Here is a 14,991-nt window from a genome sequence, read left to right on the forward strand (position 1 = left end):
CTTGCAGTCTCTCCATGATTGGTGCCAGCAATAACTCAACCATCACCAGGATTCCCAGAATTACGGAGGCTCTGCTCCTCCAGCACAAAGGTGACTTTTCTTAATGAAAAAATGCCAACTGCCAATTACCTGTGCAAGAAGAGTCAGTCCTCTTCTTGGAGGCAAGCTCAGCAGAGAGCCATTTTCAGAGGTAAAGACAAAGAAGCCACAGAGTACCAGATGTTATTCTGTTGTCAGTCTGTAGCAGCAGGAACAAAGAAACAGCATTATCCCCCCTAACACAAGAACGTTCTCCTTCCCACTAGTAAAACAGACTTTTACAAAGTCACTGGTAAGGTACAGTGACATTTTAGCTAGAAGCTGCTGGAATTTTTAATGGTCAATCTGCTAGCTTTCTCCTGAACTTCACGTTAGTCTTCATGAACAGAAAATCCTTTGCATGGAAGATGATCAATATTTCTAAATCAAAAGCAACAGATGCAGATCTCCAAAGATATAACAACTGATTAATAAAGCAATGACTAAAGAGAAAAATAGCAAAGTTGAACAAAAAATTAACCCCTCAGTTTTTCCACATCCCAGGTGGTCTGTGCATACCCTTCATCTGAGCAATGAACAGGCAGTCCCCTCCCAAAAAAACCCCAGAAGATGTTTTATTTTTTAAAGTGTTGCAATACAACAAATACATGATCTGTACAAACGAAACGACAGGGCCAGTTTAAATACAATCAGGAGAAAGGAGTCCCCATATTCACAGTCCTCAGACAACATCTTCTACCAGAACCTGAATCAACAATTCAAGGATTCACTTAAAAAACAAACTAAAAAACCAAACCCACCCCAAACAAGTTAAAAAATTTAAAGGTCTCCAAAGAGTCTGTGGGTGTATTGTCTTACAGCAGAGCTCATGGGGCATTCTGTGAAGGGTCACAATGGCATCTTATTGCCCTCAATGCTGATTTTCACTGCATGGGCCGATCTGCTTTTTTTCCTGATATCTGTGAATTTCCGCATCTGTTTGTCCAGTCGACTCACCCCTTTCTTAGAGGTCCCCTGGAACTTAAAAAATAAAACTAATAATTACTACTGAAAAAAAGCAGACGCCCCAGAGGTCCAAGGCAAGCGGCACATGCGAGGTTGCATCTGGGCAAGGAGCTGGGGGAGCCACTGGGCCCAGCTGGCCTGTCTGTTCTCTTCCCACAAGGGGAAAATGCTTCCCCCCCCAGGACCCAGCTGGAGGCAGTGGCACTCACAGCCATCACAGTGCAGGGGCAATCACTGTATAGCTGGATACCCTTTGGAAGTTTTATATCTATTGGCTGGAGCTATGTCAGAACCACAGTGCGCCAGTGTCACCACTCTAGACTTCCTGCAGGAGACTTACACACAGATACACTGTGACTAAGGCTGACACATCAATTCCACGCTGTCATTTATTTTAAAGGTCAGGGATTAGTATTTTGAAAGCAAGGGATTACTGAACAAAGGCAGTGTAGGGGGTAGCAAAAAGAAATGTCTAAGCTGACCACACAAGCTAGTGCAAGTTATTGCATTTCATCTCTGTATTTGAACTGCAAATGAAAACCAGGTGGCGCAACAGTTACTCTGCACAGATTAATAGTGATGGTGTGCTGAAACACCACTGAAGACAAACAGCAAGGACCTTCCAAGCCATAGCCAGTGCTTCCTAAAAGGCAATTTTCCTTAACTAGACAACAGAAACAGTAAGTGATGGAAACACGACACCTTTAAGTTTGGGAGAAACATTGATATTAAACACATGCTACTTAGTATCTGAAAAACACATCCATTAGAAACTTGTTCCCGTGGCTAAGGAAGGTGCTCCTGACATGCTGATTTCAAATAAGCTTTATTCATAAATCTGTTCACTATTCATTGAAATTACAGCTAAAATATCACAGTGATGTTTAAGAAAATATCTTTTTAAAAACAAATAAATATGAAGCTTAATATGAACTCAACAGATATCTATAATTTGTGCTCACCTCTTCCTGTCACTGTTAGCTTGTGGCAGCCCTGCTCACAGCACTGAAATTCAGACCAGGAATTGTCAAAACAATTCCCACATTGATGTAGGTTCTCCCAGCCCACACTCAGAGCAGAGGATTCTTCTCCCCCTGGTCTCATTCTGTAGCTCCCATCAACCATCCCTATTGTCTCACATCATTCTACTTCCTTGAACGAGCAGGTGTGAAAAACACCTCACTGTGCCCCAGTTAGAGGTCAGCCACAGACGCCAGCATGCAGTGACACGAGGTCCTGTACCAAGGGCTAAGAATTCCCATGTGTCACTTCAGGTGAATCTGGAAAACCTAATTGTGTCAAAACAGCATTCAAAACCACAGGTGGTGCAAAGCTGGTTTTGAGCACAGGTATTTTCACTGAATTCCTGTCATTTGGTACCCTGAAGCTGTGCAGGCAGGAGCCATGGCAGATGTTATGTGCTAGAGCCCGTTTTCTCCTGTACAAGTTCCCTTGTAGGTCACAGTACAGACACGAGAGAATTCAAGGAGAGTTTTCCAGGTGGAAGTTAGGGTGTACACACTCCTGTCCTGCATGTGCAAACTGCCAACAGCTGGAGCACATGCACTGTTCACACCTCCCTCAAGGGATACCTCTCCAACTTGGGAAGGCAGTGGTATGGCTACAGGGGCATCCTGTTGCCTTCAATGCTGAACTTGATGGCCCGATGCACTTTGCTGAGTCGTTTCTGTTCAGCAAACCGTCTCTTGTGTTTTTCCAAGCGACTAATACCTCTCTTAATAGTCCCGGGCTAGAAACAACATCTCAATTAATGGACAGAAGGAGAAAGAACAGCAGACAGCACAGCAATTGTTACTTCTTCCACTTACACATATTCTACCACATATACCCCTTTTAAATGAAACTGTATGAGCAGATGGATGAAGACAAAACAACACAAAGGCCTCCACTGAAGCTGTTCACGTTTACCAAAACCTCAAAGGTTTCCCAAACTGGAATATTATCAGAACATGATACAAAAGCTGGGAGAAGTATAAAAGCATCAGTGCAGTGACACAGGTACTGAACTGCACCCTTAGCTCAATATGCTTTAGAGCAGGAGGCCTGTAATCAGATTCTCACCTGAGAGAAAAATTCTAGAAAAGTTAACTCAAAATCTCTTTTTTGGTCAGAGATATTTTCCTGTGAAAACATGTGATGAGCTTAGAGCACCTACTTACTGGAGAGTTTACTGTTCACACTCACTACAAGAGCCCCTTAAAAGAACTACCCTCCTGTGCAGTAACCATGGTGATATGGTGATAGAATCCCAGGCTCAGGAACAGTCGCCAGGACGTTGCCAGTGCTTACCCTGGAGGACTCCATCTCCACGTTCCACTTGGGCCTGACCACGTAGTCTTTGTTGGAGGGCATTGGCACCCTCGCACGGGCACAGAACCCAGGGTCCCCAGGCCTGAGAGCCCTATGGAAAAAAAAGGATGTGACTTACGGACAAATCTTATCCAGAAAGAAGTAAAAGCACCCAGTGTGCTCTCCTCTGAAACACACTGCATACCACTGCCTCTAAAACCTCTACACAAATTCCACAGTGGTAGTGCCACTAATATACTTCACAAAAAATAAAATAAAAACAAAACAAAAAAATCCAACCTACTTTTCTTCTCCTGTTAACACTTTCTCCAGGTCCCTGCGGGGAGTCTGACCACCAGAGCTGCAAGAAAAATAAATATTTACAAGCATGCATACACAGGGAAAAAAATTTAAAAGACCATCAAGTATGTTAAAAGAAAAGAGACCATAACTTACTACCCTTTTATTTCCTTTAGTATTCAAACACCACTTGGTTTCTCATGACGGAGTCTTAGACGGATTTAATGTTTCTGCCTGCTACTCCTACCTGCTCATTTTCCTTCGATGAGGCATCTGCTCCAAATCTCTTTGCTCCCTCTCTTCTCTGGTCATGCCTTTGTAGTTTGAGGTAAGGCCGAAGATGGGTCGAGACCATTCATCTATTAAAAACATGATTAGTTAACGATGACCAGGCCTTTGTTTCTCTCAAACCACTCTGGTGATCAAGTACAGCTTTTGAAAGTTTGTGGCAAGTATTTACGTTTCCTTTCAACCAAATGATTTTTGAGCCCTTAGTATTTAATGGAAAAACAGCCTTGTGAACAGATAGCAAGAGCTTTCATCCCCAAAGTCTCTTTGTTGCCTGCTCTTTTAGAACATCTCCAAGCTCTCAGTGCCAGGAGCTCCTGCACAACCCAGGAATGCTATTTTATAAGTATGCAGAAAAGTTCCCAAAGAACTTAAGTTTATCCTCAGTCTGCAGCCATTCTGGAAGGAATGCACTCCACATGGAGTTCAGCTGGTTGAGTAGTAAACATTCAGTCAGCCAAGTTCTCTCTGAAGTCCATGAAACAAACAAACCTCTGGCAGCACCTTCCTGTCTTTGCAGCATATACACAAGATGTGGACAATGAGCCAAGAGAGAACTGAGGCAAAACAAATGCCATCCTCTGGTTTAAGACAATGAAACAGGTGCATTGCAGAAGTTAATGTAACAGTGTTTGTTCAGAGCTCTATAAAGTTATGAAACAGATCAGTGACGTTCCTACATTGCAGAATCTATTCTACAGACAGCAGTAGTGCATCAGAAACTGATGCAGAAGTTCCATTCATCATCAGTGGAATCTCAGACAAGGCACAGGCAGGTGTACGTACTGATCAGCTTCCCAGCCATGTCCTTGTTCGGTCTCGACTCCTTGGGGTGTTTGTACAGGTACATCACAGCCCGTCCAATGCCGCTGTGCTTCAGGGTCTCTTGGCTCACACTGGGCAGCTGAAGAGAAAAGTCAGAAAACAGCAATAAATTATGTCTGAACATTAACGGTGTCACTGAAATTTGCAAAAAGATCAAAACTCACCCGTCACTTAAACCAGCTTGGAAAAATTAATGTTTTCATTGTCCCGCTAGGAATTGTTTAAGGTATCAAACACCTAAATCTAGAAATTTGCCATAACATTCTTGGGTTTATACACAAAATTAGGTAGCTTTCTAGAACTTTTTGCTCCAAATACTATTTACCTTATATTACCCCAAAACCATGCTACTGCCTTCAAATCATTCATTCTTGAAAGATAAAAACTTAAATGGCAGACACTCAAGCAATCACTTTAGCCACAGATACTGAAAGCCTACACTGAATGTGAGGGGCCTTCCTGTGCACTGCACACTTTAACAGAACAGAAAAGAGAAGGGACCACAAGGGAAGAAAATTCAGGGATGCACAGTAAGTAACTCATCACTTAAATTTGGATATAAACCTAAAACAGGCAGGCAGAGCCTGTTTAAGAATAATCTAAATTCTTTTACACAGGCACATCTGTTGTGCAGGTTACTTCCTTGTGTTTCACTGCACAGCCCATTGGTAGCAGCTGCAGTTCATTTATCACCTCACATTTCCCTAAAACATATGACTGTAAAACTGTGGAGAAGCCCCAAATCAAATGTGGTTAAAAATCAGTTCCAAACCTCTTGCAGGATCTTCAGAAGCTCCTCTCTTATCTTTAGTGCTGGCAGACTTCGGTCTGGAAGAGGAGAAAGCCACTCTTTGATGGCAGACATAACACCACTGTCGATGAAAGTTTCTTTGAGGTCCTGCCTAAATGGTTTAAAGAGAAGCCCAAAAGTCATGAAATACAGCAAAATCTTAAGATGTGCTGTTCCTTCAGGAAAATGGCACATTTGAGTTTGTTTCATGTTAAATTAAGAGGGAAAATTACATATAATTTTAGGTTTTTGAGGTCACCTAGCTTCAGCATTTACTTGGAATAAAAAGTGTTTTACTGCATATTCAGTACAGCTGTACTGTAACTCCATGAAATCTTATGAATTCTGACTATTTCCCAAGGTTACAGTTAACTGGAAGAATGACAACTCACTTTTTAAGATGCATAACTACAGTTGGTAACAAAGTTAATTTCTTTAGTGCTGGTTTCTTTTGTGTATTCAGCTGACGATCCTCCTGTAGAGTTGAAGAATCAGCAAGAGTTAATCAAAGAAAGAAATGAGCAACTCCCATTCTTTGCAACACTTACAAGAAAGTCTATAAAACTAAAAGTGCAACTTTGGTGGGATTACACTAACTTTGTCCCCTGCTCCAAAGCTCACAAACAATTATGCAACAGTTTCTCTGAGAAAAGGGGAATCACTTTAGTCAGTATTTCCCACAAAAGCATCACATTAGTGGAGTGCTCCTAAATTTACATTTTTTTTCCAGTTTATAACTTAGATTGACTACAGTAACTGAAGGTCCTCTATACTGTGCATAGATAACACTTCATTAGTAAAGCCTCACCTGAAATACAAAGCTGCTAAGCAGAAAAATGGGAAGGGAGAACATGTTTTTTTCAACTCTGTCATTTCAAAATTACTTTCATCCAAGGTCTGACTGTCACTGTTCAGTCCTTGTCTCCCGTATCAAAGGCACCCGTTGCAATCCACAGATTTCTGACCAGCTATGGTAATTCCTTTCTACTAGTCCTAATCCACTGAAGGCTCTTTCTGTGCAATGTTTGTTTTATTGCAAGGGAGGAGATATCTTCCAATGCACTGTTTTCCTCTTCCTGCCCCTGTATTTCAAAATTTGCCAGTTCATTCAAAACATCTGGCTATCATCTTGTTTGAGAAAGGCTTTCCTGTCAAGCCCAAGAAGTTTCAGTTGACTTCCAGACTGCATTCTCACTCTCCCCATCTTTCTGAACTCATTATCCTTCTGATCTTGTTCTCAGGAAGGTTTTTTTATTGTTGCTATTTGTAAAGCTCCTCTTTCTAAAGTCCTGTATATCCCTCAATTGGTTTTAATGTGTTTCACTGTGCTGTTTATTAATTTGATTACTACTCCAACAAAACAGATGACACCTGACAAAAGGCAAGACCCAAAAAAAACTTCCACAGTAACATATTAAACCTTTTTCCGAGAAAAAGGCAGGCTGTCAAGACAGAAGGTCCCATGAATCTGTTACTCTGACATCATTACCACAGCACTGTCATTCAAACAGTTTGGAAAAGGGCTCTTCACAGGAAGAAGTACCAAAGTATGACACATGCCAATAACACTATAATGAAATTAAAGCACAGTCCATTTCTCAGTATTTAACATACTTCTAGGTAGTTTATAGAGCACCTATATATCCCTTTTTATAGAAGTTAATCGCAACTGATTGAAGTTCAGTTTTTAGTTTTTAAAATTAGTATTTTATCAAGATTTCAACAGAATAAATGTTTTCATTTAGAAGAGCAAACTAACATATAAATGCTTATATAGACATTAGAAGCTTTCCATTGTGTACACATTACTCTTGCTGAATACAAGCCAGATTTTTGTATCTTACTAATCACACGGTTTTCCCATAGAAGGCAATTGAATTTTAAGGTGCCTTTGGAGCCTGGAAAACTCACCTCAGCAGCTTCATTCATCTTCACAATCATGGCACTGACCACATCATCTGCGTCACTGATGAAAGTTCCCCCATCGCGGTTCCGCCTGCGCTTGCCGCTCATGCTCTTCTTCCGCTGCAGCATCATGTCAAAATCTGACATGAAGTCCATGCTGAAACAACCACAGGATTAGCTGATGGTCCCTGGTAGGAAATAGTTTTGTGTTTTTGTAGTGTACAAACACTGTCTCTCAAGGTCCCTATGAGATAATTAATTATCTTCAGTATGCAGGACTAGTAGAGGGCTAGCAATGGCTCCCAGACACCCTCAGACCCTGCATTTATAATACTCAACATGTGCACACCTGTAATATCCAGTGTCCATAATGCCCTTTCACCAGAATCTGGCATTAAGAAAGGAATAGCTAACACAATGACTTACTGCTTCCCTCTTTTGATGTTATCATCAGAGTCTGATTCATCTGCTGTCTCCTTCATGTCTCCATCACCTTTCTCTTCCTCCAAATCCTCTTGGTTAAAACCCTGATGAGTACAGATAGTGCAAATGAGTGAATGGATCAGGATTGAGCATCTACTCAGGTACCTGACACTAAAAAAGCTTCAGAGGATCTAGAAAGATGAACAGTCTTTTTAATTCCCCCTGTGACTAGTGTCACACCAACAACTCTCCCAAAAGATGAGCTGTAAATGTTATTCAACCCAAAGGCTACCTCAGTGAGTCTGGCAGATACAAAACTGACCTAATGCAAAACTGACCTAATGCAACATATACATTATCTTCAGATCTAGCAAGTCAACAGGAGACATCCACAGTAACACCTACCGTAAATTCTTCCTCTTCCTCATCACCAGATTCTCCAAATATATCTGCAATCAGGTTCCTGTGAAAGTAACAGCAACATTTATCTGTTTGGACTACAATGAGATGTACCTTTTCTACAAAATCTCTGATGACTCGTAAAGATCTCCCTTTTGTTCTGTCTCCTTCTACTGACCTTTCTCTTCATGCCACCAATGAAGGTGAACAGTCATTCTCTAGTTGGGACTTATCTATTTTCCATTCAGCATCACTCCCACTGTCTGCAACCCCGAAAGAATTCATATTCTTTCGCACTTACTCTTGTTCATTTCCAGATTCACTGTCACTGCCAAACAGATCTTTCCCTTTTTTCTTCCCAGCATTGTCTTTTCCTTCTTCTTCTTCCTCCTCCTCACTATCGGATACAACATTTTTCTTCCTTTTGTCAGATTTCTCTGAAGCAGCGTCACTATCCGATTCTTCAACATCGGAAAGGATTCGTACCTTTTTTGCAGCTGCCAGCAGAAAGGAGCATTACTACATGTCCCAGTAACAAGAGGGGACAACTGTTACTTTCAAATTATTCTGACTAGTCTTTCTACAGCAGACTACTGTCATTTCTTAAAAAGCATATCCATTCTGAAGTGTTTTATTCAATCAGCAACTGGAGCTTCCATACACAACCATCTACCCACAAAAAAATTGTAATTTCAAATCTCTCACCCGCAGTATATGAAAAAAAACACACAGGAAAAAATTACTAGAGAAACAGCAACAAAGTAGTAAAATAACAAACTACCATGTCAACAGATGCCACTTAGATCCCTACAGTCTTCTGTCAGATTGCTTATTACTCTTCAGTACTAGATACACATTCACACAGCAAAACAGTCAGAACAGCCTCTACAAATGCAGTTCTGCTCCAAAACCAAGTCTGATTTATGGTTTCTTTCCTTAGAAGCTTTATTCACATAAAAGTAATGATTTAACTTTCACACCACTGCCTGCCACATCACGCTTTCACAGTATAGTTTCTTACGTGTTTTCTCACTGTCATCCTCACTATCAGAAAGGATGGCTGTTTTCCTCTTCACCGTCTTTTCTTCCTCTTTCTCATCTTCATCACTGTCTGATATTTTACGTCTCTTAGGAGCTTCGTCTTCACTGTCAGAGCCCTGAAATCCTTTCCTTACATGTTCATTATCTGAATGATGAGAGTCATTCTGCACCTTTTCTTTCCTGTCCTCCCCATCGCTATCTTCAGACTCTATCTGCTTGTGTCTGGACACATCCTCGCTCTCCGAGTCGCTGGCTGGCTGCTTCTGAAGCTCCTCGCTTTCAGAATCACTGGCTGGCTGCTTCTGAAGCTCCTCGCTTTCAGAATCACTGGCTGGCTGCTTCTGGAGCTCCTCGCTCTCGGAGTCACTGGCTGGCTGCTTCTGGAGCTCCTCGCTCTCGGAGTCACTGGCTGGCTGTTTGTGGGATTCCTCGTTTTCAAAATCACTGCTGTGATCCCTTGGAGGGTCTCCATTGTCAGAATCACTTGCTCGATGATTTAAAGCCTCTTCATTTTCAGAGTCACTTAAATGTCGGTTTGGATGATCCTCAGTATCAGAATCACTGTCTTTCCCTCCATGAGTTGCTTCATTTTCTGAATCACTTACATTGTGATTTGCGGGATCCTCATTATCTGAGTCACTTTCTTTTTGCCTTGGGATATCTTCATTTTCAGAGTCTGTCATATGAGGCTCTCCCATTTGCCCATCATCTTCTCCACCACTGTGTTCATTCTGAAACAGAAAAATAATCTCAGACAACTAAGCAAAAACACCTTAAAAAGTAAAGAAAAAAATGTTCTGAATTTTTGCTTGTCCTTCCTCCAATTTGGTTACCCAACGTGCTGCGAACTGAAATAATTTCTATGTAGAAATAATTAGACAATTTGCATCAAAAGACTATTAAATACTTCACATCAAAAAAAGTATTAAGAGATCAACGGAAGTATGTCCATCCTGCAGCTCCATGGTATTTTGAAAACAGTAACGGAATTCATACAACACTTAAATAAGCACGTCTAAGAAGGGTCCAGTTGCTCAAGGGTAAAGGCTTAGTATTTATTTTAATAGGTCAGGCTTTCAAAGTGGTTTAGCTGAAGTTCCCAGTAACAAAGCAAGAAAAGAATATCTTGCATTTGTCATTTTATTTTCCTGAAGACCTCAAGCAGATGTTTTTTGTGTGAAATACATCTTACTGAAACAGCACATGCATTCTGCTCAAATGAAGATAGCACCTGCTCCTTCTTTGTCCAGGAAGCCTATTTAAGAACAACTAAAGACCAAAAGCCTAGCAAAAAACAAGAATAAAGTTTTAGTCAGACATAAAGGTTTTATTACCTGTCTCAAAGGTTTTATTACCTTTGAGTGTCATTTCAGGGTACTATTGTTAACAAGTTTTGTGTTTCTGTGTGCAAGAACAGATTCAACAATTCTCTCCCCTAAGCTGACAGCTCCCATACTTATCTAGACACCCAATATAATTCATGCACAAACACACACCCATGTGACAATGTTAGAACTGAAACAATTCTTTGACTTTTCCACACAGCAAAAAATACTGAGCCACAGCTCTGTTTTTAAAAGAACCACTCACAAGCCAACTTGCTAAGTATAATTACTGACAGCATCATCTTTTATCTTTCTATCATCTAATTTCTACTTGGAAAAAAATCTCAATTGTGTTTACCTGAAAATATGAAATTAGATTCTTGAACACTCATTCCATTAATTCAGTTCTCACAGCTACTGTCACCATAATACTCTTCAGCTGAAAAGTTCCTTGTACAAGGAACTTCTCTTTTCCATACTCAACTCAAAGCCTCAGTAAGGCTTTCCTCAGTCATTTTGTCTCAGCTATAAACTTCTTCTACTTGCAAATGGAGTATTTATTGTCCTAGGAGATGCTTTAAGACCTTTATGTCCTGAAGTTTCCAAATCTCTTTTTTTCCTCCAGTTCAATTTCCTTGGAAACAGACTATATATTTTTATTTTCTGTAGTCATTCTACTCCCACATTCAGAGGCATAGAAAAAGTAGGTGTAGTACCTACAACACAGAATACTATCCATCTTTAAAATGCATGAGGCAGGAAGAGTTTTAAATAAAATTAATTTTAAATGCTTTTAGGAACTACTTCCTCCATAATTATTCTAAGTGGCAAAGAGCATTGCTTTTTAAGACTTTGGACTTTATATACTTACTCCTTTGGCTAACACTTGATAAAGATCTTCTAAATTACTACAGAATGACTAACAAAGTCACTGAACAATGAAGATAAACCCCATGACCATGCAATTTTAAAACATGCACTTCAAATTCTACTTCACTATTTCCATGTTTCTTAATGCTAACTACAAATAGCTGCTGTGACAATCTGAGTTGTTTTCTCTCTGTTGCTTGTTTCTGTTTCAGTGATGCATCTTTTGAATCTTTTGTAGCCAGTAATTCTCATTTCTCCTCACAGAAAGCAAACATTGTTCTGTTAAAACTTGAATCTGGAATTTTAAAGCATTAAATATTAATATTAGGAAGTGACAGAATAGAGGATGTACACTCAACTACTCTCAGCTCGTTACTGTTTTTTTTCCCTTACCAAAAAATCACTTTGATTGCCCCTCTCCTGCCTAGTATGTTCCACATAAACCAATCACAGGTCTATGTAACGGATCTTCCTTGGCCATATTACTTTAGACGAAAGAAAACTGCAGCTGGAAACAGAACAGAAAGCAGATTCCACAGCAGTTACAGGTAAGGTTGTTGAGAAACACTGAAATCAAATTGGTATCTATAGTAACAAAAATTATTTTATTATAATCCTTGTTTTTCTACCATTTTATTTTGGTGGGTTTGTCTGTCTTCTCTTAATGTCAGATGGTGAATGCTGCATAGTACTGATAATTATATTAGCAGCAATAAAAGGATTTTGCTAAACAAACCCAAGAAAATTAATAAAAATACTCCTTTAAGATATCAGGACCATCATCTTCCCAGCTTCTGGTTTAGACATTATTTGGTGAACAAATAAACAAAAATAAGAAGCAACTAGAATCAGTAATGATTCTTAGTATTTCTAAGGTCAGAAGTGTGTCTCTAGGTTATATATGCACTGGTTCAGAATTAACCACTAAATTACAAAGAACTTACGCAAAAGCTTGGTGAGAAGACACTGTAATTACAAAGCATTACTGCTGAAGATTTTTACAAGACCCTGAACCTTTAATCTGTTACTGCAAACAGACAATCACTCCTGAGAATGAAGATGTTTGGTGAGGGAGAGCAGACCCACAGCTGGAAGACTCACCCAGTGGTCACAGCAGCTCAACTGCTGCAGTGTGACCACCTGAAGCAGCAGCCCCCCCAGCAGCACAGGTGTCCCTGCACACCCTGGGCACACAGAGGCAGCACCTCCTCTAGCCCAGTGTGGAAAGCTGAGCCAGACAGCTCCACCATGTCAGTGTCTGTGTCAGTGAGTGCAGCACTGCCCCAGAGCCCCCCACCATCATCACAATGCACCTTCTGCAGCAGAGCTGACACCCTGCACAGGGAAGGACCTGCCCACAGCACAAGAGGCTTCTGCATGCAATTAATGAATCTGCGAGTTCTGGAATATAATTGATATAAAAAGTGACCAACTTCCCAATAAATGACAAAAAGCTGCTGGATATGTTTGATAGTCTTTACCTTCCCTTTTTATTAGTTTACCTCTAAAAAACTGTTTTCAAAGAAAAGAAAGATTTTTGAGTTTTCTAGTTTTCCTTTTCCAAATGCTTGACTGAAAGATCAGACATCCTCAAAACTGAGTAGGTCTCAGGTAATTGCTACTGCATTTTTCTCTAATTCCTTTGCTTTCTTTTCTTCCTCCTCTTTATCTATAAACATTTTAATTGAGATGTCCTTAATTTTTTTTAATTAATAAGTTCTATAACATGAGGCTTTAGTACAGTATAAAATAAGGAATATATTAAAATCAAATTTACAGTGTTACACTTCTACATAAAAATTACAGCTACCGAGCAGTTTGTTGGATCAACATGCAGCTACTTTTAAGAGTTACTTCTTCAATAATTCAGTAACTCCAACAAAACTGAACCCATCCACTACAATCTCATGAAAGGTGAGTGCTAAACTAAGACCTACACAACCATCATGGGCAGATCAGCAAGTTCTTCCTTTTTTTCAGAAGTGTCCCATATTTGTGTTTGTTAACAGTCACAGTTTAACCACAACTTAATTCATGAAACAGCAGCAACTTGGTGGAAGTGTGAGAAATAAGTTATTACAGATTTCTGTATAAGCCTGACTTGGACAAACACTGTAAACGTGATTTCAGATTCATTACTGTACTAAAACTAATTCTAATTGTCTAAAGCAGAATCAGTAAGGACATCAAGGAGAACATTTATAGATAAAGTGGGATTGGGGGAAGGAAAGCCAGAAAAGAATTGTGGAAAAGAAAAACCCACATACCTGAGACCTACATAAGTAATTCCTCAGGATTCCCCTTTTCTTTAAAGTTAAGAACCTGAAAGAAAAGTTTGAAATTTTAAAACTTTAGTTCTTTATATCTGAGTTCTAAATTAGAGACAAAATAGTAATTAAATAGACTTAACTGATTAGGCTGTCTCAAAGGTTTTATTACCTTTGAGTGTCATTTCTCCCACATACTCCTAAAGATGAAGAAAATAAGAGGATGAGAGAATATTTAGAGTAAAAAATATTACAAATGACTGAAAGCTACTCCTTTCAGAGATGGCTGCTCCACATTACAGCCTTTTGAGTACTAAGTGAACTCAATGGAGGGAAAGAAAAATTAAGACTTTATAGCAAAACAATATATTCAAATTTTGATTTGAGCTGAATCAAATAAAGCATTAAGCCTTGACAGCTCACATCTAGTATTGGTCAGAAAGGTGGCTTAGCTTGGCTCTTTTCTTTTAATTTACTTTCTGAAGTATTTTACCTATAGAGGAATATTCAACGGCCATCACAGAACAAAGTCTTTAAAATAATGCAGCATATGAAGAGGGCCAGTTAACAACGGTAACTGGTACTTTCTGTTCACCTAAATTGGAAGAGGCCATGCTGCAGATGTAAACAACAGTCAACTTCCCTGCCACAGTAAGTAAAATTAAAATCTCAGAGAAGAAAAGTAAGAACCAATGATCAAACATAAACCATAGACATAGTAGAAAAAGTTTAATATCATTGTAGCAGCATCATGACTTCACACACTGATCACACTTCTCTTTCATTAAAAAAGAAGTACTAAATCCCTCCAGATACTTGTTTTTCCCACGCTGAGAAATGTGTTTCCCACCACACTGAAATTGCAACTGTCACAATGACAGATGCTGCCTCACCAAATCTATTTCTTCCCTTGGAAATATCAACACCTTTCAGAAAAAATAAATTCCAAATGTGCTTTAATTAAGTTCAAATACATGGGAAGAACTTTCATTTACAAAAATACAAAATCTTCATACACTTTGTAACTCTAAGGGAAGTATGAATCCAATAAAGGCATGGAGAAAAAAAAGAATAAAAAGTAAGGACTGCAAGTTATACCACAGTGGAGTCAAGCCTTCACTCACATCAGCCTTTGTCGCATTTTAAGTAGTTTCTAAAATGTGTAACACTGAAAACCCAGTCAGAGTTAGTCCTGATTTTTACA

General features: G+C 39.6%; 1 protein-coding gene across 5 annotated transcripts in view; it reads right to left on the reverse strand.

Annotated features, from left to right (window-relative positions):
• Nucleotides 1-628: 628 nt before the first annotated feature.
• IWS1 (interacts with SUPT6H, CTD assembly factor 1) overlaps nucleotides 629-14,991 on the reverse strand; it is a 29,332-nt gene continuing 14,969 nt past the window's right edge. For 2 of the 5 annotated variants that reach the window (XM_088060882.1, XM_005529572.3), the window contains exons 3-14: nucleotides 9,306-10,056; nucleotides 8,586-8,781; nucleotides 8,291-8,348; nucleotides 7,889-7,989; nucleotides 7,469-7,619; nucleotides 5,950-6,032; nucleotides 5,540-5,669; nucleotides 4,729-4,846; nucleotides 3,902-4,013; nucleotides 3,659-3,715; nucleotides 3,355-3,466; nucleotides 629-1,059 (exon numbers count right to left, since the gene is read on the reverse strand). In XM_088060882.1, the coding sequence (XP_087917008.1) occupies nucleotides 928-1,059; nucleotides 3,355-3,466; nucleotides 3,659-3,715; nucleotides 3,902-4,013; nucleotides 4,729-4,846; nucleotides 5,540-5,669; nucleotides 5,950-6,032; nucleotides 7,469-7,619; nucleotides 7,889-7,989; nucleotides 8,291-8,348; nucleotides 8,586-8,781; nucleotides 9,306-10,023 (1,968 nt within the window). In that variant the 5' untranslated portion in view covers nucleotides 10,024-10,056 and the 3' untranslated portion in view covers nucleotides 629-927. Of the gene's footprint in view, nucleotides 1,060-2,636; nucleotides 2,795-3,354; nucleotides 3,467-3,658; nucleotides 3,716-3,901; nucleotides 4,014-4,728; nucleotides 4,847-5,539; nucleotides 5,670-5,949; nucleotides 6,033-7,468; nucleotides 7,620-7,888; nucleotides 7,990-8,290; nucleotides 8,349-8,585; nucleotides 8,782-9,305; nucleotides 10,057-13,787; nucleotides 13,843-14,991 lie in introns of all 5 variants that reach the window. The other 3 variants (XM_005529574.3, XM_014258282.2, XM_088060881.1) reach the window with 3 other exon arrangements.

The sequence above is a fragment of the Pseudopodoces humilis genome, chromosome 11 (genome assembly GCF_049639895.1).
Source record: "Pseudopodoces humilis isolate 2021_Gansu_Grassland_sample_001 chromosome 11, ASM4963989v1, whole genome shotgun sequence".
NCBI classification, from domain to species: Eukaryota; Metazoa; Chordata; class Aves; order Passeriformes; family Paridae; genus Pseudopodoces; species Pseudopodoces humilis.